General features: G+C 47.3%; 1 protein-coding gene across 2 annotated transcripts in view; it reads left to right on the top strand.

Moving 5' to 3' along the window:
* COL15A1 (collagen type XV alpha 1 chain) overlaps positions 1-27860 on the top strand; it is a 128631-nt gene that overhangs the window by 89819 nt on the left and 10952 nt on the right. For both annotated transcript variants that reach the window (XM_023202857.1, XM_031934079.1), the window contains 20 exons: positions 1745-1780; positions 2205-2345; positions 2541-2609; positions 3435-3470; positions 3581-3664; positions 5932-5997; positions 7792-7827; positions 10067-10129; positions 12570-12638; positions 12737-12772; positions 15771-15824; positions 15926-15985; positions 17445-17513; positions 17609-17650; positions 20143-20188; positions 22317-22397; positions 22839-22888; positions 22999-23109; positions 23997-24141; positions 27616-27680. In XM_023202857.1, the coding sequence (XP_023058625.1) occupies positions 1745-1780; positions 2205-2345; positions 2541-2609; positions 3435-3470; positions 3581-3664; positions 5932-5997; positions 7792-7827; positions 10067-10129; positions 12570-12638; positions 12737-12772; positions 15771-15824; positions 15926-15985; positions 17445-17513; positions 17609-17650; positions 20143-20188; positions 22317-22397; positions 22839-22888; positions 22999-23109; positions 23997-24141; positions 27616-27680 (1359 nt within the window). The remainder of the gene's footprint in view (positions 1-1744; positions 1781-2204; positions 2346-2540; positions 2610-3434; positions 3471-3580; positions 3665-5931; positions 5998-7791; positions 7828-10066; positions 10130-12569; positions 12639-12736; positions 12773-15770; positions 15825-15925; positions 15986-17444; positions 17514-17608; positions 17651-20142; positions 20189-22316; positions 22398-22838; positions 22889-22998; positions 23110-23996; positions 24142-27615; positions 27681-27860) is intronic.

Raw genomic sequence — 27860 nt, 5'->3', positions numbered from 1 at the left:
GTCTATTCTGTTATGCAGTCCTTCTGCAGAGTTCTGCATTTTGACAGTTTTCTATTTATAATTTCCAAGATCTCTAATTGGTTCTTTTTCATAACCACTGTTTTTATTTCATAATGGTATGTCTTTGTTTCATGGCTACGTTATCCTCCCTTTTCTCTGTGAGAACGTATGTCTTACACTCAATGTCCTATTGGATTGTCTTCTTAACTCCATTTCCTTGGATGTAATTCTATAGTTGAATTAGTTGTTTCTCACAGTGTTGCCTTGTCTCAGATGTTGTGTTTCTCTCTTGTGTGTTTACTTCTGAAATTGGGATCCTGCCTGAGCCTGTTTTCTGCCTCTGTTGGTGCAGACTGTTGGGAGGTGGGCAGTAGCCCCTTCTGAGACATGCAGGGTTCAGGAAGGGGGTGGAAGGAATAAGATGTGCCATCAAGCAGGGCACCTTAGTGGCTCATCTTCCGTGTGTAGGGTGCTCCTGGACCTCACAGAGTTTCCTAGTCATCTGGTGCTCTGCCCTATGTCTTTGGCCCAATAAGCAACTCTTATTTTTCTGAAATTAAGGTACCCATATTTTCTCCTTGGCAGGAGTGAGGGTGGGAGGGGAGGGGAGATGGGCAGGGCTGGACAGCTAGCTTCCTGCAGAATTTCAGCCTGTCTCCCTTTTGGGGCCCAGGGGCCACATCATGCACCTGACTTCCATCACGGCTTTGCAGCAGACTTTTCTCCCTTTGGTTTCTCTTGATGGCTGAGGCCCCTGTCTTCAACTTCCCTGTTTTCCCTTTGGCATTTCTATTTTGGATCTAATGCCACTCCCCATCTTATTTTTGAGCATGGCTATTTTAGAACTATCCATTCTCTCATTTCCATGGATTTGATATAAGAAGGAGACTGTAGCCCAGAAACAAAAATGACTGGGGGGAAAGACATAGTCTTTGATGGCTGGTACATCATCATCGCTCTTAGGATCTCCTGTGTGGCCATGCAATTGCTGACTTCATCTCTTGCAGCTGCATTTGTGGTTTTCTCAGAGATTCTCCATCTGGGGCCCCCCTACCGCAGTCCCATGATGTAGGCCAGTGTCCCCGTAGCTGACCACTCCTGACCACCCATGCCCTTTGGTCCTCCCCTCTGCTTGGAGCTCACAGCAGACTCATTTCTGTGAGATCTGCATCTAACCCCTGGGAAACTGTAGTGTGGTCCCCACTGGGCGTGGCCATGCAATCTGCTCTAATGCAACCTCCTCCCTCATTCCGTCTTCTAGGGACTACTCCAGCCAGCTTTGGGTCTTTAGTTCTTTCCAGAAGACAGCCAGTCATCATCCCCCATATTTCCAAAAATCTAGGGGATACATTTCAGATCTTGAAGCCCCTTCCCTCGCTTTAGAGTGGGTGAAGTACCCTCTACCTCCGTCATGGGAAGGGGACCACCCCAGTCCACTGGGAGCTCTCCACGCGAAGCCTTCTGTGATCTCTCCCTCGTTAATCTTTAACTTCTCTGGTTTACTCTTGAGGTAGGTGATGAGCTGATGGTTGAAAAGTGGGTTTCACAAGCTTTCAGCACGACCTGCCCAACAGACTGGCCCCTATTGTAATGTATTTGGTTTGGAGACACCAAAAGTCTGAGACAGAAAGAGTCCTATTTTAATATCCTATTACCTAAGAGCCCATAATTGTGCATTGACTTCAGAACATACCCAATGAGATAAGCATTAATTGGTCCTTGTTTTTGTTTTTGTTTTTTTCAGGGAGCAAGAGGGCCTAATGGCTCAGTTGGTGAAAAGGTAAAAAAAAAAAAAAAAAAAAAAAGAGCTTTCTTCTCCCTCCTTCCCTTTCTTTGAGTTTACTATAATTGGACTGCTGGTCTGGAATATTGAACATATAAATGTCAAGGAACAGAGAGGAACACATTTCAAAGGAATTGCTCAGAGAAGGCAGAACAGCTGGGGATGGTCGGGAATAAACACCCTTCGATGTTTTCTCCTTCCTCGCCCCTCCCTCCAAATGCATTCAGATGAGTGCATCAGCTTATCTCCAAGTGAAATGTCAATTAACAAGACAGCTGTTTCTGTACCATTAAGCAGTACCGATGGGAGAATTCATCAACCTAATTAACTTCAAAGAGTGATTTTCTGATTCAGGCATGCGTGTTCTTCCTTCCATGAGTGAACCCAGGGCTGGATAATCAGCCGGCCCTCTTTCCTACAGGGTGACCCTGGCAACAGAGGCTTACCTGGACCCCCAGGGAAAAAGGGACAAGCTGGCCCCCCTGGGGTCATGGGACCCCCAGGGCCTCCTGGACCCCCTGGGCCCCCAGGCCCTGGATGCACAATGGGACTTGGATTCGAGGTACTTTTCCCCTTTTCTGTGGTTATAAAAATGATGTGTATTAAGGGCTCCTGGAAAGACCAGCTAGCTAAACCCTGGTCTCAGGGCAGAGGCTGTGCGGATTCCCCTGTGAGCTGCCAGCTTCCGGTACCACGCCTGGCACAAGTAGGTTCTCAGGAACTGGATCTGAAATTCTCGTTCTTGCTCCTTCCCCAGGATACCGAAGGCTCTGGAAGCACCCAGCTATTGAGTGAACCTAAACTCTCCAGACCAACGGCTGCAATCGTAGGTTACCTCTGAAACCTTCATTATGACGGTTGTCACACTGTCACGCTACAGTGAGGAAGCTGTGGGCTGCATCCCAGCTCTGCCACTTTCAATAACTCACCTTCTCTATGCCTCCAGCCCCCAGCTGTGCAATAAGGAAATGAGATGCTCTTTACAGCTTGTGTCTTTGAGGAGCAGTGTAGAAGTTTTGCAGAAAACATGATGTGGAAAGAGAACATGAAAATCATTTTTATCTCTCTTCATCTATTTCTCTCTCTCCCTCCCACTTCAGTCTCTTACCACTAAGCATCTCTACTTATTCCTCCCTCCGTTTGCCCCATTCAATGCACACACTTTGCCCCAGGTCAAAGCCCTGTGCTCCTGACAGGTGCCCCTCCCTACTGCCTCCAGCCCCTGGCAGATGTTGTCCATCTCCTACCATGATGTAGGAGCACATGATGCGGGTTCTCAGGAGGACCAATCCCCTGGATTTCATTCTCTTTGTTAAATGGGACCCAGAGCTGAGCCTTTTAGTCTAGGAGGGAGCAGCGCGGCCCCTCCCATGACTAAATGAGCAGACCTCCCTCATGCCCCAGAGGCAAAGGGCCCTAAGATTAAGGGTAAAGAGGACCCTCACCCAGTGCTGGGAGAAGGCCTCTGATTCTCTCACTCTGTGGGGTGTTGCTTCCTTCTGACTCCAGAAGGGGTATTTTTCACTTATCCTTGGTTCCCATTGCCTGGGACAAAGAAGCATAAAAACTTAGGGGGAGATAGCGAGACGAGAGGCTAGAAGGAGGTGAGCAAAGTGACTAGAAGAATATTTATGTTTGTTTATTTTTCCAGGGTCCCAAAGGAGAGAAAGGAGACCAGGGACCCAAGGTGAGATCACAGCGATCACGGAGGTGGGGGTGGGAAGGCTTTCCCGCCTGGTTCTAGGAGCGTCATCCCTGTACAGTGAATTTTTTCTCACTTCTTGCTGCTTTGACCAGGGAGAAAGGGGGACGGATGGAGCCAGTATTGTGGGAGCCCCTGGGCCGAGAGGGCCGCCTGGGCGCATCGAGGTCTTGTCTAGTGTGAGTATCATCCAGGTCAGAGCTTGCCTACGTATTTTCCAACTTTGCCAAAGGGAAGAGAAGGTCGTCCATGGCTTCAGAGCTGCTGGCTATGCAGGGGGCATGTAGCCAGTGCCTGATGTTAGAACTTCCACCTGCCAGCGCCTGTCTGTTCCTCCCCCAGTTCCACTGTTCTCTCACATGGTGCTTCCAGATTTGTCTCTTCTGATTAGCATTTGGGGTCAATTGAAAAAACAGGCTAGGAGTATTAGAGATATTGGGGTCTTGAAAAAGCCCCAGATAAGCAGTGCGCGCCTTCCCCAGCCAAGGGCAGAGCACATTGAGAAGTAAAGCCAAAGATGAGGTAGGCCCAGATACCGCCTTGATTACTGATGGAGGTTAGGTGGAGGGACTTCACCCAGTGGGAGAGCCACATGTTCCTGCCAATCAGACGGACTTATCCATGGGTTGATGGATGTGCTTCCCAGAGGCAGGGAGATCTGAAGGAAAGAAGTGTGGCTGAGCTGGTCATGCCCCTTGGTGCTTCCCAAACTGCCCTTCAGGAAGGTCCCTCCACCTCGCCACAGAGAGGGTACAGAAGCCAAGAGAAGCCAAGGATTACATCCTTCATGTCACAGGAAACATCCTTGTGTGCTACCTTTAGATGGCTCTTTGATAGTCTGCTAAAACTAAAGCTAAAAATACCCATTCTCCAAAATCCCACATGGGAAGATGTCCACACAAATGGAGGAAAGCATCTTCTTCCCAACTCTCCTCAACAAGGAAGGCAGTAACTGCATCCTTCAAGCCCCCATCATGGTACAGCAATGGCCTATTTACCTGTCTGACTCCTCCACCTGCCCTCTGGGGTTTTTTTTCTTCTCTGTATCCCCACCACTGGCCTCATAGTGCTGGTTTAATCAGTGTTGGTTGGATGAAATGTTGGATGTCATTGAATTATCTATTCCTATATTAAGTACTCTGGCATAAGCACTCATGAGCATGCACTCTGCATCAGGTCCATGCTAGGCTCTGTGGGTGTAAAGATAAGTAAGACCAGGCGCAGTGGCTCACACCTGTAATCTCAGCACTTTGAGAGACTGAGGCAGGAGGACTGCTTGAGCCCAAGAGCTCGAGACCAGCCTGGGCAACATAGCAAGACCCTGTCTCTGCTATTTAAAAAGTTTCTAGTTAAAAAAATTAAAAATACAGTTAAGTAAGACAGAGTTCCTACCTTCAAGGAGCCTCCAGTGAAGTCAGGAGAAAGGCTGTAACAGAGCTGTAACTGAGAGGCAAAGGAACATAAAGACGGGAACAAGGGAGAAAAGACTGTTTGGGACATGAGGAATCAAGGAAGACTTCCTGGAGGAAGTATCTTTGAGCAGGGACTGGAAAGCCGAGAAGGAGTTTACCAGGTAGGCGTGGAGGACAGAACTTCCAAAATTCTAGTGGCAGGGACGCCCTGAGCCAAAGCAGAGAGTAGGACAATGTGGTGTGTGCTCCAGGCCCAGGGAGCTGACTGGCAGGGGATAGTGTGCATGGGCGTGTGTGGAGAATGATGGAAAGTGGAGAGAAGGCTGGAATGTGGGCTGGGACCAGATCGTGTCCTTTTGATATTAAGACATCACATCATGAAAAATCCTGGCCCTTCAGAGAGAAATAACATCATGCTGGTAGACCACAGAAAGACAAGCCCCAAATAACTGGAAAAAAGATGACTAAAGTTAGAAGGAAAAAAAAACCATGATTTTTAAAAATCAAATATGTGTAAGCGTGTGGGGAAAAAGGTAATCTCGTGTACTTCTGGTGGAAGTGTAAATTGGCCCCTTTGGATGGCTCTTTGGCAGTCTTTTAAAGCTAAAAATATCCATATTCCAAAATTCCACATGGAAAGATCTCCACACAATATGGCCGAGTGAAAAAAGCAAGTTGAGGAGTCATACAGCCTGATGCCATTTATGTAAAATAACCACACGGACAAACACACACACCCCAACACTGTGTTTTCTGTGGTTGCATGTAATATGTATATGTTTAAATTCTAAAAAGAGAAGACATTCGGATATTGTGTGATTTAAAAACTAAGTAAAGGAGGAAAGTGCGAAGGCGGCTCAGAACTGTTTTATAAGAAGGGGGAGGGAGAGCTGTGTTTGGCAGTGGGCTGAGGGCGTTCTCAGTGTCTGCGGTGTTCTGCTATGCTGGGTGACTTTAATTAAAGCTTTGTTGCCAGGAACAAGGCAGAACACATGCCATCCTTTGTCCTCATTGTCTGATTTTTCTCTTTTCAGTCCTTGATCAATATCACCCATGGATTCATGAATTTCTCGGACATTCCTGAGCTGGTGGGGCCTCCGGTTGGTATCTACAGCTGCCCCAGAATGTGGCTTTTACCCAGACGCCCCTGTTGAAACAAAGTCGGGTTGCTCTGGAATCCCTTTAGCTCCTGAAGCATAGAGCTAGGATATATCAAATAGAATGGAAAGAAAGCCTTGCACTTTTTGAAAAGTTGCTTTCACATTAATTTGATCGTGTGGAAAGTTGTGTCCAAAGCAGTGGAAGCTTCCAGTCCTGTGCACCAGAAATATGTGTCCTGGAAATCAGAGAATGCCAAGTAACAAACAAACGATGTCTGTTGCACACTTTTGGCCTGCTTTTATTTACATTATCTTATTTCACAGAATAGGAAGAGCCTGGAGACGTCTTTCCTTGTGCTCAAGGGAAACTGGAGCGTGAGGAGGAAATGGACTCATTCTAGTCTTTATAGCCCCATTTTAGAGATCTGGAAATTATCTGTGTGTTAATTTCCAGATCTCTAAAATGGGGCTACAATGTATATAAGAAATATACATTATTTTTGGCCAGACGTGGTAGCTCACGCCTGTAATCCCAGCACTTTGGGAGGCTGAGGCAGGCAGATCATGAGATCAGGAGTTTTGAGACCAGCCTGGCCAACATCTTGAAACCCTGTCTCTACTAAAAATACAACAATTAGCTGGGCATGGTGGCGTGTGCCTGTAATCCTAGCTACTCGGGAGGCTGAGGCACGAGAATCACTTGAACCTGGCAGGCGGGAGTTGTAGTGAGCCAAGATTGCACAACGGCACCCCAGCCTGGGTGACAGCGAGACTCTGTCTCAAAACAAACAAACAAAAAACCGGAAATATGCATTATTTCTGCATGTTGGCAGAGTTGACTCATGGCACAATGGCCCTAAGATGAAGGAAACTTCCTCCTACAGCCTGTAGAATAAATCCTCATTGCATCTCCCAGCATCTGCTGGTCAGCAGCAGGGAAAGGAAGGAGCTCCGGCTTTGGGAGCCTTGGGGTTCCAGCCCCATCTTCTCCACACACTACTCTGAGCCCCTGATTCTATTCTCTGATGACACTTCTCCAGCCTTTGAGGCACCTTGTAAGAAATGAGGGATGTGAAACTGCTTAGCACCCTGTGACGCTCTGTGCAAGTCATTGTGGAGACAGGTTTATACCTTCACAGCTGTGCAATGCAGATGTCCCAGCCTCTCCTGCAGATCCCCGTGAGGTTGCCCTGAAGCCCATTCATCCAGGTCCAGGGGAAAATCTAGTGCTGCCCCAAGATTCCTGCAAATATCTGCAGACTCTTCTGGCACCAGGTTTCTCCCCTGCTGAGTGACCTCTCATTGTGAGCCATCTTTCTGTCTCCTCTGTGCTGCATCCATTTGATTTCTATGAAAACAAATAATCCAAAATACCTCAATAATGAAACCCTAGAAAAAACCAGATAACAAGTGAAAGTTTCTTCCCAAGAGGTCTTTGTTTTCCCCAAGCTATTAGAGATTTCGGGTATTAGGTGGGTGGATACTGAAGCAAAACACAGACAGACTAAAACCAGAGATTGGGTATCCCTGTCCTCACAGTCCCTGGGCCTTGTCTGCCTGCATTACCATGCCTCCACGCCTTCTCTCTTTTCCTTGCTTTCTTTCCAGTCGCTGTCCTCCCCTTGGCAAATCCAGACCCTCACAGGGCCCCTTCATCCCTAATGCTGTGTCGATGTGTCTTCCCAGCTGTGGGAGCATGCTGAGGCCTTTGGAAGGGGCTGGGAGGGAGGGGGTCCTGCTGACTCTGGAAATGCTGCTCCTAATCCAGCGTGCTCTGTCTTTGGCATGTCACAGGGGCCGGATGGATTGCCTGGGCTGCCAGGATTTCCGGTAAGTACGACCCTTGCCCTCTTCTATCTGTGTCCCATGGCAGCGATCATTCTGTTCCTTCCACATGGAATGACATTTCCTCCATCTCTGCATGACTGAGCTCCAGTGGCATCTTGTTCGTTAACTTTTTCTTGGTGCTCCCACCTGGAAGTGTCCCCTTCTTTAAGTCCCATAAGGCTTTATTGTCACCACTCCTGTGATTCTTTTCTGCCTTAAATAACAATTATTTGTGCCCTTGCCTTTTTTTTTCTTGACCATCCTGTGAACAACTTGTGGAGGGTTGGGTTTTACTTATCTCTCTCTATCCAGGACCAATCAAAACCTGAAACAACAGTTGGCTTGCTATGAACGAAAGTGGACGAGTCAAGTATTTCAAGTAGATAAATCCCTAAAGACATAGGATGATGGCGATGGAGGGGGTGCAAAGGAGGGAACCATGGACTAGACATCTAATATGTAATCATCTGTGTGCACCACTATGGGGCTTTCACCATGGAAGGTGAAAACATGCTTCTGTGTGGAAAGAGATTAGTTTTGTCTAAAAGTTTGAGCCTGTCTAAAAGTAAGGCTTGGCTTCAGTGTGGGACCTGGGTGATTTCTCCAAAGCACTGCAGCTCTGAAAGGCCTAATGCCAATGCATGACATGCACTGCTTCTGGTTGAATGAAGGAAATGTATCACAAATGTAATAGAAATTTGTTCTTGATGGTGCAATGATCAGTGGCCTCCTTTTCTATTTCTTTATAATTTTCCGAATGTTTTATTTATTTATTTTGAGACGGGTCCTCACTCTGGTCATCCAGGCTGGAGTGCAGTGGCTCACTGCAACCTCTGCCCCCCCAAGCTCAAGTGATCCTCCCACCTCAGCCTCCCGAGCAGCTGAGACTATAGTCATGTGCCACCATGCCTGGCTAATTTTTTGTATTTTTGATAGACATGGGGATTTACCATGTTGCCCAGGCTGGTCTGGAACTCCTGAACTCAAACAATCCATCTGCCTCAGCCTCCCAAAGTGCTGGGATTACAAGCATGAGCCACTAAGCCTGGCTGATTTTCTGAACTTTTTACATTTTCTAAAGGCGCATATCATATGATAACACTAAAAATACTGTTAACTAGACATTACAAAACAAAAGAGAGAATGGCGACCATGACCATGACTGTGACCATGACTCTTGGTTAGCAGAAAAAAAGGCCAAACCTCTGAGCTCCAGCCCTGGCTTGCCTGCTCCAAGACCTGGGGCACGTTTCAGAGCACATTCTCCTCTAAATGAGTGGTCCTGTGTTTCTGAGGGAGTCCAGGACCTCCACTGCAGGGAGTAAGGAGGGGGCCAAATAGGCACATACCAGGCCACTGACCTGCAATAAGGGAAGCTTCACTGGACATATTTGTGTATATTAGGCTTTCATTTAAGACTTTATTTGGCGAAAAAAAAGGAAAGAAAAGAGTTTCACTGCTAAACAATAGTAACAAAGAGTTGAAAGCCACTGCCGTAATGGGTAATTCACTCTTTCATCCAGACAAGACAGGAACTTGTGAAAAGTTAAAATAGCAAGAAAGTGTTGAAATGCCTTTTTGAGGCAAATGTGGCTGTGTGAGTCATTGTCACAGGCATTCAGTGTCTGTTGCAGTTGAGAAGAGGTTGCCTCTGGCTGCGTGTGTGGATTTGGCTCTGCAGAGGGGTGGGTGGGCATTCCTATGGGGGGAGGGCATGAGTGCTGGTGCAGAGGCAATGGGGGAGTGCAGAGAGGCTGCAGGAAAGGAGTAACCTGATGGTGTGGGAGATGAGATGTTGATGCCTGGCTGGGATGGGCTGGGGTGCCAGGCTAAGGTACCTGTGTCCCATCTCATAGGTAGTGGGGATCCAGAGAAGGGGTGGGAGTCGTGGAAGGGAATAGTGGAGGAGGCAGGCTGCAAGGTGGCCTGGAGGAGCAGGGGGCAAGCAGAGGCAGCAGGCCCAGATGATGGGCTAGGTCAGTAGTACCCAGTTGGAGGAAACCAATGTTTAAAGAAGTGTGAAGCCTCAAGGCCTCTTAACACTCAGTGCTATCTTCTTTCTACCAGACCACAATTTCTGAACCACTTAAGGTTAAGAAAATGTCATAGATAATCCTGACTGCCACCTGCCTGGGGGATGGCAGTGTTTATTCTACTGTTTGGAAAAATACATATTTTTCTGATTGATTTATGCATTTTAATCTTAACAACCAACCAAATACTATATAACAATTCCTTCCAGGGCCCTAGAGGACCAAAAGGTGACACTGGGTTGCCTGGCTTTCCAGGACTAAAAGGAGAACAGGTAAGAGGGGCCCATGTATCTGGCTCTGGAATTTGCTAAATATTTCAGGTTGGCTGAAAATAGCTATTAACTTTTCTCTTTTTTGAGATAAAATTCACATACCATAAAATTCACCCCTTTGAATTATACAATTCAATGATTTTTGGCGGGCTCATAAGGTTGTACAACCTCATGAACCACTCCATAATTCTAGAACATTTTCATCATACCAGAAAGAAACCCCATCCTTATTAGCAGTCACTGTCCCACTGTTAACATTTTTAATCTCCAGGTTCTCTATGAGACAAGAAGGTACGAAGTAGGTAGTGAAATTGATTTTTATCATAATTTGGAAAGAGAACTCAACCCAACACTCCTTTGTTCTCACACACACTGTGCTTTGTCTGATCACCTGCTGGGCATCCCATTAGAACATGCACTGCCTGAGGACAGGCATCCTGCCAGCTTCTTTTTCATAGCTCCAATACTAATATGGGGCCTGGTATACAAATGGTACTGAATACACTTGTGGGCAGAAGCATGTATAATTAATGAATAGAACAAATGTTAATATTTATAAATTATAAGTTGGGCATTCTGCAGTTGAACAACAGTCTTGCTCCAGAATCTCTGGAATAAATATTTAGCACACAGAACACTTCCTGAGAACTTCCAGGGTACCAAACCTATTGTTGTGCTTGTATTCTTTTGTGTTTGCCTCTTAGAATTAACTTTCCAGTTGGTTTTTATAGATAAAGGGGAGAGTGACATCCATAAACAGATTAATGTATTCACCCGTCCATGTATACACTCATCCATCTTTCATCCACTAACCCCTGCCGTGTGCCAGGCAGTTTCCTGTGCTAGGCACTAGGGATGTAGAAATAAGATGAGGAAGAGCTGTGCAGAGAGTTAACAGAGCACATGCTTACAACTGGAATGGAGCTCTGTGCAAAGCCAGTGGGAGTACTGTGCAACCCCCTGAGCCTGCCATGGGGAGTCAAGGAGGGTGGGTGTGCTCTCTGGGAGGGGGGAACTTAAGCTCCTCTCGTTCTTCTCTGCCCCCACTGTTCTATAATATAATGATCTCCAAGGAGGAGAGGGCCTCCAATATCTAGTGGGCCACTGCTCCAGGGCATGGAGGGCTCGGTATGCTGGTTGAAGGTTTGGCATCACATGGGAATGTGTCTTGGGATGGATGCTTTTGCTGCCACAGGCCTGTGGAGATGGACCAGGGCTCGCCAGCTCAGGCTTGGGAGGAGGCCCAGTGAAGCAAGAGCTCCTCTTGCTTTAAACACTCTGTTTCCTATGTGGTGAGGTCAGATGGATCTGGAGGGACAGATGTGACATCCGCGCCCTAACCTCCTGCCACCTTGAATGACTGGCACAGGCAGCCAGGCGGCTCTGCTCCGGCCATTGCAGCAAACACGCTTTCTCTCACTCTGCCTCTAATGCTTTTTTGCTTGCTTCTTCTCCCTGCTGGCGTGCTCAGGACTACCTTTCCTCACCAGCGGAGTGGTAAGATCTAAATACCAGGTGTGGGCTTAGGGGGATGGAAGAAAGAGGCTGCTCTGCTTGCTTTGATGCCACTGTCCTAGTTACTCCCAGCCCCCATTAAAAGGAGACTTCTGTGTGGCTCAGCCCTGCTCCCCAGGGGCCAGCATTGAAGTTTAGGGCCAAAGCCTCAGAATCAGATAGAAGGTTTCTGCATCTGGCCTTGTTCTCTGGACAAACATCTTCTCAGCAGCCTCTAGCCTAGTAGATGGCTCTGCTGAGGACAGGATTGGGGGCAGGATCCTGTGTTCTTGCCACCAGTCTACCCATCACCCATTTCCCAATATCTGGGATAGCTTTGCCTAACTGTTTGCACAGGAGCTTAGAATTTGGATGCAACGTTACATATGGAGACACAAGGCCTCCATGTTGACAGAGGCCTCTAGTTTTTATACCTTCATCTCTTTCCTAATTTCAGGTGTTTTAACAAGAATTAGTATTCTTGGTGGGAACAGATCTCAGGTTGAGTTGCTAGGAAAGCAGGCTATCAAATACATTGGGAGCCAGAGGTTCCTTGAGGGCACCGTGTGGCAGGAGATAGACAAGACTACACTGGGGCTGGATCCTGGAGGGTTGAGAGTGAGGATGCAAATCTGTTATCAGTGGGAGCCCTGAAGGGACATGGAAGACAGGACTGTCCTGTGCCTTAGGACAGTAACTCTGATGGCGCAGAGAGGGAATGGCTGAGAGAACATTCATTCGTTTAGGAAACTGTTGCAATACTCTAGCAAGAGGTAATTTTGGAGCAATGGGGTTTCAAGTAGGACGAAGGCAAGGTAAATAAATCATGGCTGTAGGACTGAGAGGACTCTGTACAAGGTGGCAAGGAGGAGTCTCTGTACAAAACTCTCTGGACAAGGTGGCAAGGAGGAGTCCTGACTTCATCAAGATGTTTTCTGAATTGTAGGGCGAGAAGGGAGAGCCAGGTGCCATCCTGACAGGGGACATTCCTCTGGAAAGGCTGATGGGGAAAAAGGTAATTATGTCACCAGACCCTGCAGACACATATCTGCCCCAGCTTCCCATCTTTGTTTCTGTTCCAAACAGTGACAAGTACATCTCTTCCTGTTTTAGGGTGAACCTGGAATGCATGGAGCCCCAGGACCAATGGTAAGCCAGAACATCTCTCAGCTGGATCTGGACTGGGGTTTGAAGCATTTTTCGCACTTTGATTTGGTTAGATTTAGTCGTCCCAGTTATGAAAATGCAAAGATGTGGCAAAGTGTGCATATACTAGGGTAAAGCTAAGTACAATTAAATAAACTTTTCGGTGATTTAACACAACAGCAGCTTATTTCTCGCTCTTGCAAAGTCCACTGTGGTTGTTCTCAACTTGGCATCTCTCCTCCAAGAAGTGACTCAGGGACCCAGGATGCTTCCATTCTGTGACTCCGCCATCTTGTGGATTCAAGGTTGCACAGGAGCTGGCAGGCTGAAGTTGGGGAGGGGGAAGAGATTGTGGAAGATAATAAACATCACTTCTGGCACATTCCGTAAGCCCAAACTCAGATGCTTGTGGCCTCAGAATGTAGTTTAGCTGTGTGTCCAGGAAGGAGAGGTGCACTTGCAGTTATACCACAGAACTTGCTAGCTAAAGATGACCAATTTCCCAGGAAACCCTCAAGGGAACCCCACAAAACCTCTCTGGGATTTTTGATTCTGGTTGTGAATATGCCACTCATTTGCTGTGAGACCTTGTGCAAGCCCTCCTCTCTCTCTGGGCTCCTGTTTTCCCATCTGCACATTGAAGGGATTGAATTAGTACTAAATGGTATTAGGGCCCTTCTGGCCTTATGGCTCTGGGAATTCATAACCCATCTGGGCTTCTGAACAGCCCTCCCCATTTCTTTCAAGAGTGAACCCTAAACTTCCTTCCCTGTGTAGAACATTCTCTCTGGGTCAGACTGTATTGATGCTTCACATAGGCCATCTCATTTCATCTTCACAACCCCAAGAAGTGACTCTCAGAATCCCCATTTTATAGAGGAGGAAACTCAGGCTCAAAGAGGTTAAGTAATCTACCCATGTGACACAGCTTGTAAGTGGCAGAGTGGGGATTTGAGGCCAGTCTGTCAGGCTCTAGGTCCAGTCTCTTCTCAAATGAACCTCACTGCCTCTAATGAATATTTGAAACACTGAACATTTGAAACATTTTGGGCTGGAGAATTATATACAGGTTTATGTGGTTGAAGTTGGATCTCAGTTGTGGGGAGAAAGGACCTCACATTTCTGTAACAGACTTGTATCCTTGAAGAATGGCCTATAACTTTTGAGGTGAATTCTTCAAAAGACCTTCTGAGGCCTTTGGTCCCCAAAGTCAGGAAGAGTGGGCACCCAAAGTCAAGTAGCTAAGATAGACTGAGAGATTCTTGTGTTAACTACTGGTTAACCACCTACTAACCTCCAATACTATGGAAAATACAAATAGTTATTGGTGGGGGCCAGCAGGCTGCTGCAGATGCCATGGCAGTGGTTCCTACTGAAGCCCAGCTTGAGCACAGCTTGCCAAACGTAGGCAGTAAGTGGCACCTTCTTCTAATTTGCATGAAGGTGCTGTATGGGCTAGCTGTGGCCTTAGTGACCGGTGTAGCTTATAACTCCTCAAATTCACTGGTGTCCTCTTACACAAAGTGTAGACCATGCACCAGCATCACTGCCATCACTTGGGAGCTTCTTAGAACTGTAGAACCTCAGGCCCTACCCAAGACATACTGGATCTGCATTTTTAACAAGCTCTAGGTGATTCTTAATGCACATTGATGTTTGGGAAGTGTATTAGTCCAATTTTCACGCTGCTATGAAGAAATACTGAGACTGGATAATTTATAAAGAAAAGAGGTTTCATTGACTCATAGTTCCACATAGCTAGGAGGCCTCAGGAAACTTACAAATCATGGTGGGAGGCATCTCTTCACAGGGCAGCAGGAGAGAGAATGAGTGCCAGCAGAGGAAACACCAGACACTTATAAAACCATCAGATCTAGGGAGAACTCATTCACTGTCATGAGAGCAGCGGGGGGGAAACTGCCTCCATGATTCAATGACCTCCCACCAGGTCCCTCCCATGACATGCGGTGGTTATGGATTTACAATTCAAGATGAGATTTGGGTGGGCACACAAAGGCCAACCATATCAGGAAGTGTTGCACTAGAACATACCAACCAAGTGGCCTGTGCCCTGTCAACCCCATCTGTCTTTGCTTTTCTTTCCCTAAGAGTAATACAGACTAGGTACTTTACATACTGACCCTGTTTCAACTCAGTTTTTATTTGCCATTTTTCAGAGCATGGTTATGTATGTTAATGGTAGGAGGAAAAGTAACTTGGAGTGCCCCAGGCTTAAACCAGTCATTCCTCTGGGAGACACAGCAGACCCAGCTACAGGGTTGCAAAGGCGCAGAGGGTAGAATGTGTTCTAGGAAGAGGTACATCATCAGTGGTGTTGTCAACCAAGTGGTTTGCATCCCAGACACTAGAAGGCAGGAGGGTTCCTGAAGATTGCAACAGAACAGTGGCTCTAGAAGCCTGTAGTCCTGGAAAGCCAGCACTGAAATAGGGCCCATGGTCAGGAACTCAGCTGGAGGACTGGGGTGTCAGACCAAGACTCTGGTTCCTAGGGGCAGATTAGAGCAAGGAAGGAACCAAATCCTAGAGCAGGTTATCAGGCCAGCCTGGCCTGATGGGCGAGGCAAGGTTGCATTATTCAGAATGGGGAATGCAGTAAGCCCTGGGACATAAGACCTAGGGCGGAGATTCATGTTCTGGGCTGGCCCAGCGCCTGGCTACCGGGAAGTTGAGGCCCTGAGCTACTGACCTCTTGCTCCTTAGTTAGCCCTGACTGCAAGGGGATGGATCCAGAGTCTGGGGTGGGCTGGAGCCTGCAGGAAAGCTGGAGCGATGGAGTGGGTTGAGCAGGTGCTTTTAGCCGAGAGCGGAGAGGCTGGAGACAAAGAGGCTGCGGGAGGGGGCTTCGACCTGGCTCCCTGCCCTTCTTTCTCCTGTTGGTGGATCATCATCACCACTGCCTGCAAAAGCAGGCTTGCACCCCTCATTTCCCTGAACCCAGACTTTCTGTTCTTTTCTAATCTGGCATTTGTTTTGCCTCTAGGGGCCCAAAGGACCACCAGGACATAAAGGAGAATTTGGCCTCCCCGGACGACCTGTAGGTATCAGCGTTCATTGGACAGGCTGGAGGGGGAGGACACGTGGGCCCAGCTGGTCTGTGGGCAGCGGGTTTACTGAGGTGTCTGCTGTGGGTTTCAGGGTCGCCCAGGACTGAATGGCCTCAAGGGTGCCAAAGGAGATCCAGGGGTCATTATGCAGGTGAGTCATCCTGGGGATGGAGCCGGCGGTTGGTGTCCAGAGAGGATGAGAGAGTGTGGGATCCACAGAGCAGGGCCTGTGGACTGAATATTCAGGAATGTTGTTCTTATTCCTTCACTGCCACTGCCAAAGGTCCTCCCACCCAGTCCTGTCCTTCAGCTCCCTCTCAGGAGAGTCCTGCCACCTAAAACACCTCAGTGGAGAGTAGACTTCCTTATGTAGGACTCAGAGGGAGTAGGGGAGAAAGGGACCTGGTCATGCTCAGAAAATGTGGTTCCAAATCCCAGGGCCTCTAATTCTACAGTAATGTCACCTCTCCCCTCCTTTACACAGTCCCAGGGTTCACTCACATCACTAGGGGCTCAGTGAGTGCTGGAAGTCAGTATCAAAGGCAGATCGGCTACTTAGGTGGGGCCTCCCAGGTTGGCAAACACTGGGTAGCAGCAGAGACCCTGGTCTAGGAGAAAAAAGCCAATGTTTATTCAGCAGCTGCTATGTACCAGACACTGTGCAAAGTGATTTTAAGGAGAGGTTCTCATTTAGTCTTGGTGATAACTATTGCATGAGACACTATGCAGGGGTCTTGTTTTACATAAGAGGATACTGGGGCCTATAGAAGTCAAGGCACCCAGCCAAGGTGACCCAGCTAATAATCCCCAAACCAAGATGTAAACACAGCTCTAAGTCTATTGCTGCTTCTGTTTGTGCCACACTGCTTCTGCTTTGTATGCCCAGAAATCCAGAAATACTATTTTCCTGAAGCATTAGGGATTGACTCTCACTCACCAAGCCCACTGGAACTGGAAGGTGAACCAGATACTGATGCCTTCATTTAGAGTCATCGATACACCTTCCACATGGGCTAAACTCTTCATGCCTGCCCTCAGAGCTGCACCTCTCCTGCTGCAAGCTCCTGCGTCTAGGCTTAGAGGAGAAACTGTTGCATGGTATTAAGGCCAAGCTGGCCTCACTTTGAAAATGACTGTGCTATCTAACAAGAGTTTTGCATTTATGCTTGCATTTCTGAGACACATTCCCTCTGGCAATATATCACATGAGGGACCCCCACAGTCCATTCCCACCCCTATACTGGGAATGCACTGATAGGGAGGCCTTAGGCTCAGTATCAACTGGGAGTCAGAATCTGAGTTGTAATCTCAGTTCTGCTGTAAGCTGCTGTGTGGTCTTGAGCAGGTCACCTCCCCTCTCTGGGGCTCATTAGCTGCATGTGTTAACCAGAGACAATACTTGTTGCCCTGCCGTCCTCCCTGTGGTTGGTTGTGAAGATACAGTGAGGACAGGGACATAGAAGTGCTCTGTGGCTCCCTGGGCAACCTGAGAGAGAAGTTGGTTGGCTTCAGTGGACCCTCCTCTTCTTCCTCTGGAGGAAATGTCCTGCAGCTGCCCCTGCACTCACAACAGCCTGAACTAATGGAATGGCCTTTCTTTCTTCCTTCAGGGCCCACCTGGCTTACCTGGCCCTCCAGGCCCCCCTGGGCCACCTGGAGCTGTGATTAACATCAAAGGAGTAAGTTGGCATGGGGTGGGAAGACCTTCCCGATTGGTCTAAGCTGGAGTCAGGTGTCCTGGTGACCTCACCTCTCTCGTTCTCGTTACCCACAGGCCATTTTCCCAATACCCGTCCGACCACACTGCAAAATGCCAGTAAGTAGCAATCACTGCCTTGAAGAGCAGGCTTTGGCATAGACAGCAACTCAGAGGAAAATCAGTCTTTGTCTTGGGCCATTTCTATCCTCAAATGTCCTCTCAGATGTCTTCTGTCCCCTAAGTGTAGACCCTCAAGTGACTAGAAGCTTTTAGATAACAGATTGTGGCAATGAAATATACTGGATCTTCTAAGGGTGCACACACGGTGAGGTGCTTCTTTTCATACAATCTAAAAAGCAGTGTCTTTTGTTACTGTGATCATGTTAGCTTCATGCTTGGAGTAGTATAAAATTGGGAAAAATAGACCCCTTAGAAAACACAGATGAGAAAACAAGCCATGCCAACCCATGTCTTTGCATTGGGAACTTTGGGCTAAAATCTGTAACTAACTATACTGCCCTTTCCCAATGATCATGTCACTGCACAGCGCACAACACTGACAGGCAGGGCTTCTCTCTCCCACTTTATAATAAGAAAACGAACTGTGACTCAGAGAAGCTCACTGGCTTGTCCAAGGTCACGGGACTTGACTGAGCTGGGACCGTAACTCAGGTCTGCTAACCACCAGGCAACAGGTGCAGACACTGGGATTCTGAGGGGTCAGGCACTTGCCCAGCCCCCCAACTATTGAGCCGCTCTGTCCCTGATGTTTTACCCATAGGAAGAGAGTCAGATTTCTGTGAGAAAACCCAGAGGGGAGGGTGGGCCTTGTGCACAGGCATTAGTCACAGAACCATACATAATCATTCTCTCATTCATTCAACAAATATTTATTGAGCACTTATGCAGTGCCAAGTACTACCCCAGGTAGGCCCTGGGGACACAAGGGTGAACTAGACGGGTGTGGCCTCCGCTCTCAGGAGCTTGCAAATTACAATTTAGAAATATTCTTTGAAGTGAGTTCATAATTGATCCCTGCTGGAGGTGATGCTAAGACGTGGGTCAGAGGCCACAAAATGACACAGTTTGGCTGCATATTTGCCCAGACATCTGGCTAAGTCTACACACTGAGGCATCCAAGTCTGCAGCCCAGGGCCTGGGAACTCTGGCCTAGAGGGCAGGACCTACCTATGTCCGGTGACTAAGGGGCTCCAGGCTCTACATGGAGAAAACAGCAACCCAGTATGTGTTTATATCCATGGCCTGAAGAGAAACATAAAATATCAGTGCTGGAATGACCTTCCTGGGCAGTCGCTGCATCCCACCTCCTTATCACACAGGAGAGACCACAGCCCAGAGAAGCAAAGGGCTGGCTCCAGGTCACACAGTGAGTGAGTGCCAAAGCCCCTCCCAACTAACATGATTTCAGGCCTTAAATGAGCCAGCCACAGAACAGCACTTGACAAATTTTTGAGTGCTATAAAAATGCTACTGCCATGATCATGACCTGCTCCAGGAACTCTTGCAGTAACCATGGTGTTTGGGGGTCGTGGGATACCTAAAAGAAGGAAAAGATAGGTTCAAAGCATTTTTAGTAACATTTTTTACTTCATATTGCCTGGCTAGATACTATAGGAGCTGGGTCATGGTCATTTCTTGTCCAACTCTCAAAATGGGCATTTTGAAACAGAAATGCTTCCTCTTACAGTCAGCATTTCATGAACCCCTTCTAGTTTCAGCTCCTTCCAACACCCTAATCATTTACAGCTCGTGTGTGTAGTGGAGAAACTTTATCAGCATAGCCTGTAAGATAACAGCTTGGAGCTGCAAACTTCATCCTTAACTTAGAAATGTTTCTAATGTAATATATCCTCCCCACTCCCATCTTTTCTTGGTGGCCCCTGAGCAGCTTGTGACCCTCCACCCTAAGCATAGAAGGATTTTGGCACCAGACGGATGACTTTGATTCCACACATCAGCTGGGAAGAAGCCAGGTTACAAGTGGCCTTGTCTTAACAGAGAAGGAAATGCAGGAATCTGGGGAAAACTGGGAAGGAATGTTATCCAGAACAGCTTGGACTCCAGACCCCTGGAACCTAATGAGGCGTCCAGAATAGCCACTCCCAATCTAATGATAACCCCCTTTGCTAATTACCTGCTCATGATGCTCATCTTTGATTAGGTGCAATAGCTAAGCTAATGGCTGACCCAGCTTCATGGCTGGGCATGTCACTTGCTCGGATGCTTGATCTCATACATGAATCAATCCCAAGTGATAAGAAAGGAAGACAAGAATGCTCATAGTTAGCCAAACCAACACTGCCACAATTTGTTGTCTTAAAGCCTTGGGCTTCCCTGCGACTGAGTGTTTTGGCCAGTAGGTCTCAGCTCTGTCTCCCCAGCCCAACTACATCATGGGTCTCCCAACTGAAAGCCTGGGATGTCTGTACATTGAGAACTGCCGGGGATTCAGGGCTTTGGGGGACTCCAGAGCCAAAGGAAGGCCTGGCTCTGTGGCATTGCATCTTTTGTCACATGCCCCCGGGACAGTGGCTGCAAACACCACGGCAGAGCTTGCAATGCCTGACCTGGACTTCCTCTCTTTCCAGGTTGATACTGTTCATCCCGGGAGTCCAGAGCTCATCACCTTTCACGGTATACACTCCCTTCTTCATCATTTGTTTCTCTGGGCCATCTCCTTGAGGAAGGTGGTTTTTCTTTGCCCAGTGCTGGGCGCAGACTAGGTGGTCAGGAAAAGTCTAACTGGATGCTGTAGGGTTGGGGGTGGCAGCTGAGCCAAGGCTGTGGGGCTGTGCACCTCTCTTTGGTTTGGTCACACATGTGTCTATTCTGCTTATCTTAGCTGAGCCTCCTAGTTGGCAACAAGCACTCTGTTCTTTCAATTGTTCATTTGTTCATAAAACATTCACTGATGCCTGTTCCTTACTTGGTATGATCCATAGTGGGCTGAGACAGATTCCAAGAGCCTGGGAAGCACTGTTCCTGCCTCTCAGGCTCTTGGAACCTGATAAGTGAAACTATTTTCAAAACAATTAAGTGCAGTATACCAAGAGCTGATCAGGGAAGGGCCGTGGGAGCTCAGGAGACCCTTGCCTCAGTGTCCATGCAACTTTGTAAGCATCTCCTGGGAGCTTGTTAGAAACGCAGAACTTCAGGCCCCACCCTAGACCTGCTGAATCAGAACCTGTGTTTTAATGAGCTGTGTGCACAGCAAAGTGTGAGAAATGCTGGCTCAGAGGGTTTCATTAGTAAATGTCAGCATGTTCATAGCCACATACAGGAGGTTTGCTATGGCACATCAGAGAGGGACAGGCCAGGGGACAGGGCCTGAAGGTGAGCAGTCACTCTGGTGCCCCTGTCCCACACACCCTGTCATGCCACTTGGGGTTTAAATAGGGGAAGATCTTTTTTCTTCAATATTCACCTTCAGCTTGGCTGCGTCACCCCAGCCCACCAGGTGGTGGTCTCCCTGATGTTATCTGACCCCATGGTTTTTCTGTCACTTCTGCTTACCAAGCCCAGCCTGTTTCTAAAATCTATGCTTAGATTCAGTTCAAGGCACCCCTTTCCCCTGGTGCAAGGTGGACTTTAGGGAGCAGGGGATGGAGCCAGATTTGTTTTCTCAGATCTCCAACTGTTTTTCTTCCCTGTGAGCCTCCCCTGGAAGGAGGGGGAGGGAACAGATCTTTCTAGATGTGACAGCTCCTAGTGAGCAATCATCCTGCTTACTGTGTGCAGCCACTATTGCTCCAGTCGGTGCTTGTGCACTTGCTGTCTGCTCTTCTGATCACTGCTGTCTGTGGGCTCAGTGTGGTTGAAGGAGGCCCCATGGGCCCCACTGCCCAGGTCATTGGTCTCACACAGCATTCCCAGGGTTGGAGAGGCCTTAATAGATGTAGTTGCCGCTCCCTACTGACCCCCTGCTGACACCATCATGACTGTGATGCTCATATTCCCTCCCCTTCATTGAGAAAGCCTGAGCCCCTACCCTCATCTACACTTTGTGGCTCCATCTCTAGGCTCAAGAGCATTGGCGGGTTGATCTGCCACACCTCTTGGGAACGAGGAATTCAAAGACCTAGCGTCTACCCTGCCCATCAAGGTGGGGAAAGGGAACCACTTCCCTTCCCAAGCACTGATCTCCCAAAAGGCTTTCTTCCGTGCCCCCTCCCATATAAAGAGTTGAGGGGAAAGGTGGGGATGGAATGCCAGTTCTGCAGAAAAGGTTTCTCACTAGTTCTGTGGGGATGTACAACACTGCATGGTGGGCATTCTCACAACTTCATAAGTAGAAAACTTAGCGCCCTTGGTTGTCCTGTGCGGGCACTCTTGGGAGAACCCTCTCCTTCCCTCACATCCCCATGCTGCACAGGCCTAGATGAGATGAGTCTGGAAGATTGACGTGGTGCTGAGCCTCTGTCTTCATTCGTGGCACTGTCCAAGCCAGGGTTAGCTGCAGGCTCTGCTGCACTCCCAGGATGCGCTGCTGGAGCCTCAGTGAGAGCACATATTTCATCTTGCCTTGCGTTACTGTGAGCTGTGTCTGTCTCCCAGTAGACCGAGCTTTTCAAGGTTGAGAATGTGTCTGAAGCATCTACCTCTGCCCTCTTTATGATTTTACACTTGCTGATTTCTCAGGAGGGCTTTGTTTGAGTAGACTTTGCTAAATGAGCTCAGTTTGAAAAACTGTCTCAGAAAGGATTTATGTGGAATGAAGGTGATTTTCGATTTTTTTTTTTAACATGTATGTGTTTTGTTGCAGGTGTTAAAGGAGAGAAAGGATCCTGGGGTCTTCCTGGCTCAAAGGGAGAAAAAGGCGACCAGGGAGCCCAGGGACCACCAGGTATTCCAGCTCTTGTTCTCAATCTTGCCTTTGATTTTTTGCTCCTGAGAACAAATGCAACTGAGAAATGTGACCTAGCCAGAGGGTAAGACTAATGACATTCCACCCTGACCACAGGCTCCACTGGTTTCTAGTGAGACCCAAGCATGGGCCTGGCGTATCCAATATGGAACATTGTTAAGAGAGACCAGAAAATCCAATCATTCATCTTTTATATGCAAAACAAGATCCAAAGAGGGCCAGGGACCTACCTGGGATCCCACAGTGCCTGGGTTGATGGGCCCACAGTAGCACCTGTTTTTGCTTGCAAGCAGACTCTGTTAGCCAACCCAGTGCAGGGTCACGTCCACTAAGATGTAACTGTGGTTGCCAACTTAGAGACTTTCATTTTAAAGTTTCTTAAATTACAAATGTGAATTTTACGAAGCATTTCTTTTTCAGGTCCTCCACTTGATCTAGCTTACCTGAGACACTTTCTGAACAACTTGAAGGTGAGTGTTTCTCTACCAATATTTGGTGTGTGTTTTTCATGTTTTGGTTTATGTCAGAGACTGAGTTCATCCCACTCTTCCTGAAATATTCCTATGTTCTCTGCTTCCAGGGGGAGAATGGAGACAAGGGGTTCAAAGGTGAAAAAGGAGAAAAGGGAGACATTAATGACGGCTTCCTTATGTCTGGGCCTCCAGGCCTGCCCGGAAATCCAGGCCTGGCTGTGAGTAGAGACCCCTCCAAGTCATTTTCTCCAAGGACTTACAGCTTTCCCGGAAGCCCCCAATGGGACTAAGCAGTTAGGGCTAGTCATTGTACTATAAGCTGGAGGCAGAGCTTGGGGATCAGCCAGCTCTTTCCCCATCCTTGTTGATTGATGGGGAGGTTGGCTGAGGTCCCTGGAGAGAAGGTAGGTGGCCAAGGCCACATGAAGGTAGGTAACTTCTAGGCCATTAGTCACACTGCCTTATTCATGAAATTTGTGGAAAATTTACTCCACACAAAGAATGATTAATGGTGAATGCATCAGATAACAGAAGCAGAATGGAAGGTATGGGAGATATTTTTAGAGGAGCTATTTGATTCTTCTGAAATTTTATCAGAGGAGCTCCTAGATAGGTGTGGTTTTCTTAGGATGAGAGGTTTTTCCAGGTGAAAGAAGAGAAAGTCAAACTGTGCCCCCGACAAGAATATGACCAGATCATTGACCTTTGGTCCCAGAGCTCACCATGAGGGTAGAACCAGCAAAGCCAGAGATCAGAGTTCTGCCTCTAGCTGTGCCTCTAATTTGCTTCATGATCTTGGGCAAGTCCTTTCACTTCTCTGGGCTTCAGTTTCTCCATCTGTGAAATGCAAAGGCTAGACTACATGATCTCCAAGGTCCCTTCTGCCTCCAGGGCTCTCTGGGGTTCTCTGTAGAGTTATTCAACATAATGACTGGGCTGCCATCTTGGAGGCCTTACCCCACCTTGAATTGTGCCCAGGATTGAGGATTGTAATAACAATAGCTGGTGTTCATTGATTTCTTTTAAATATTCTCATAAAGGGACTAGATGGGACTTCTAGTGATGAATGATACTTCTCTCTGTTACTGTGTGCTTGCCTTGACAGGGCCAGAAAGGGGAGACAGTCATTGGGCCCCAAGGACCCCCAGGTACTCCTGGTCTGCCTGGGCCACCTGGCTTTGGAAGACCTGGTGATCCTGGGCCACCGGGACCGCCGGGGCCACCAGGACCTCCGGCTATCCTGGGAGCAGGTTAGTGCTGGAAGCAGTGCCCGTGTTCACACTGTCCCTACCATTGTGCTCAAGTTCACCTCATCTGGGTGGCTTGTCTCAGCTGCACTGCCTAACACAGGGCTTTCCTGGATACAGCCTTCTTTTTTTTTTTAAGATTGAGATATAATTTGCACATCATAAAGTTCACCCACTTATAGTGTCTAATCCAGTAGTTTTTAATATATTCACGAAGTTATGCAGTCATCACCACTGTCTAATTCTAGACCATTTTCATCACACCAAAAAGAAATTTTGTACCGATTAGCAGTTGTTCTCTTTTCTCTCTTTCCCTCTCCTCCACCAGATCTGGGCAACCATGAATCTACTTCTGCCTCTGGATTTGCCTATTCTGGACATTTCACATAAATGGAATCATATAATATATGGCCCTTTGAGTCTGACTTCTTTCACTTAACACAGTGTTTTCAAGGTTCACCCATGTTGCAGCACGGATCAGCAGTTCATTCCTTACTGTGGCCAAATAATATTGCATTGTATAGGATATACATTTTGTTTATTCATTCATCTGTTCATGGACATTTGGGTTGTTTCTACTTTTTGGCTATTATGAATAATGCTGCTATGAACTTTCATGTACAAGTTTTTACGTGAACATGTTTTCCATTCTCTTCGCTATATACGTAGGAGAAATTGCTGGGTCATATGGTAACTCTATATTTAACTTTTTGGGAACTGCCAGACTATTTTCCGAAGGAGTCGCAACATTTCGCATTCCCACCAGCAGTGGCAGTGTATGAGGGGGTTCCAATTTCTCCTCCCGTATTATGGTATCCTCATTGTATCTTTTTGATTATAGCCATCCTACTGGGTATGAAGTGATATCTCGCTGTGGTTTTGGTTGCATTTCCCTAATGATTAATGATGTTGAACGTCTTTTCACGTGTGAGTGGAAACTTCCTAGCTGCTTTGTCAATGCCTTAGGTGCATGAGAACCTGCCTTAATGACCAGCAGTGACTGGAACTCCGTATTTAAAAATCTATTCATCCCTTAGAGCCTCACCTCCTCAAATGCAAAATGGGCGAAATTAAAGAAAATCTCTATGTAATAAGCATGTATCAGATGCCAGGCATTTTGCTAATCACTTTACTATGGCATTTTATTGAAACCTCACAACAGCCCTTTAAAAAAAGCATTAATATCTCCATTTTGCAGGTAAGGAAAGTGAGGCCCAGAGACATTTAGGAACCTTTCCAAGGTCACACAGCTAATAAATGACACCAACAGCATTCAGACCCAGAGCAGTGTAGCTCCAAAGCCTGTGTTATTTCTACTGTGTCTGTTGTAGGAGATGATAGTAGCAGCAATAATAGCATGAAGGCATACTTTTTTGTTGTTTGGCTTGGCAGGAGCCAGGTATGGTGGAAGCATACAGAGTCCTTGGCATAAGGAGAGCTTTACTCAGGAGGTGACTTTGGGGCTGGAGCTTTCACTTAGCCTTGGATCATTTGGCTGCAAGTGATAGAAACCTAACTCAAAGTAGCTCAAGCAAAGGGGAAATGTACTGGGTGTGAAGGAGGGAGTGAACAGTCGACTTGTGGGAGAGGTAGATAAGCAGCTGGACCTCAGGAACAGCCAGAGCCAGGGACTCAACCCCTGCAAGGATTTTCTGGCCATCTCTTGTCTCCGCTTCTCTCTGCATGCAATTTCATACTTCCTCACCACAAACCACATCCTCTGCACAGCGGGAAATATGGTTACTGACAAACTATAGCTTCCACTGTCAGCTAGAAATCTTGAACTTCTTTTACTATTTTAGTTTGAAAAGTCCTGGGATGGGGAAGTCCTAGAGAAGGGTCCTGATGGGCCTGACTTGGGCAAGGTACCCAATCTTGGACCAATCCCCTATGACCAGGCGGTCGGATTACATGAGAACATGGTAGTTCTTTTGGAACCAAATGGTTGTAGAGGTGAAGGGAAGGTCCCAAGAGAAGGAGATGAGGACACTGGTCCTACAAAGGAAGAAGGTGCTGAGTGAATGGAACCATAGGTGCCCACACAGCCATGAGGGAGGAGTAGGACTGCAGGAGGTGGAGGCATATTACAGGGTGAGTGCAAGATGGAGAAAATCTGTTGTCCACAACACTACATTAGGGCTCCTGGGATGCCTTGCTGCATTGAGCAAGGATTGCTTCTCACATAATGTATAGCAATGCAGTTTACAAAACACTTTCATGGCCATTATTCCATTTAATCTTCACAGCAACCCTGAGAGGAAGACAAAATAGGTATTATTATAAAATTCATCTCACGGATGAAGACACCGAAGCTCCACAGAGGTGAAGAGACTTACTTGAGGTCACAAATTCTATTAAGAGGCATGGCTGGGATCCAAATCCGAGTCCACTGGCCCTCTATCCACTAGACATTTGCCACCTATGTGTGGATGTTCAAGTCCTATGATAGAACTGAACATTTGCTTGCAACGACCTGAACAATTGTATAATTTTACTGGGACTTGTAAAAACACCCTTAATTCTGCCAAGAGCTTGGTTCATTTGGAGGAGTTGTCGGCGGTAGGGTGAGCAGAGGATGAGAGAGGTAGAAGAACAGCCAAAGGAATAGTTGTAATAATAGTACTTTATGTTTGCCTAAAGTAAAGGTTTTCAGTTAAGGAATCATGGACTCCTAGGGAGTTCAAGGATATACCTCCAGGATTTGTCATCCCAGTAATATTTTTTTATGTGTTGTAGAATTGTGTGTGTGCATTTTTCTGGGAAAGAGGGCAATAACCTTGATCTGATTTTTAAGGGCACTGTGACTCTTCAAAAGCTAAGAGCCTTTGGTCAAATGAATGCAGTATATATACAATTTGCAAAGCACTCAGTTCTCACCACAGCCCAGGGAAGAAGAAATGCCTATTTTACATTTTGCGTAAGAGGAAAAAGCTTCAGAGAGCTTGCTGCTTCCTCGAGATCACACAGCTAGGAATGGACAAACTAAGGACTTGAGTCCATGTCTCCGGCCTCAAGGCCAGGGTTGCTGTCACTGCACCACCCTGGTCTCCTCCCACTCCCTAGAGCCTTCTCTTCCTCTTTCTGAGCCTGCTTCCTCTGTTCAGTGTCACATGCTTGTCTCTTGGGTGAAGTAAGTTGTATGAGTCAGGATATTTTTTAATGCAAGCGACAACATATTCAACTTAAACTGGCTTTTATAAAACAACCACAAAAGGAATTGATTCACTTATGAAATGGAAAAGCACTAGCCATGGCTTCATCCAGGTAACAATCAAGAATTCCAGCTCTTCCCTGAACCTGTCAATGTGGCCTAAGTCATATGTTGCAGGCAGAGCACCCAAGATACAGGTGGAAGTTGGAATGCTTTGTGGCACTGTGAATGGGGTTGAACACACTTTTCTCTGGGAATCAGCTGATACCTCAGACATTTTTCAGAGGGTGGTTTTTGTATAACTTTTCTTTTCTGTTTTGTCTTAGCTGTGGCCCTTCCAGGTCCCCCTGGCCCTCCAGGACAGCCAGGGCTTCCGGGATCCAGAAACCTGGTCAGTATTATTATCAATGTGTCATCATCATTCCATTTGGGATGGATTTACTTACAACTCTGGCTACAATCTCCTGTGTCTGACATCCCTTGGGAATCAGGCCTTCATGACAGTAGGTTTGGTGTAATTCCATAAATAGTAGAAGGGATTTATTATCTATTTGGATGACTTATTAAGTAA

This window comes from Piliocolobus tephrosceles, chromosome 14, assembly GCF_002776525.5.
Source record: "Piliocolobus tephrosceles isolate RC106 chromosome 14, ASM277652v3, whole genome shotgun sequence".
Taxonomy (NCBI): Eukaryota; Metazoa; Chordata; class Mammalia; order Primates; family Cercopithecidae; genus Piliocolobus; species Piliocolobus tephrosceles.
This window is presented reverse-complemented; position numbering and strand designations above follow the sequence as displayed.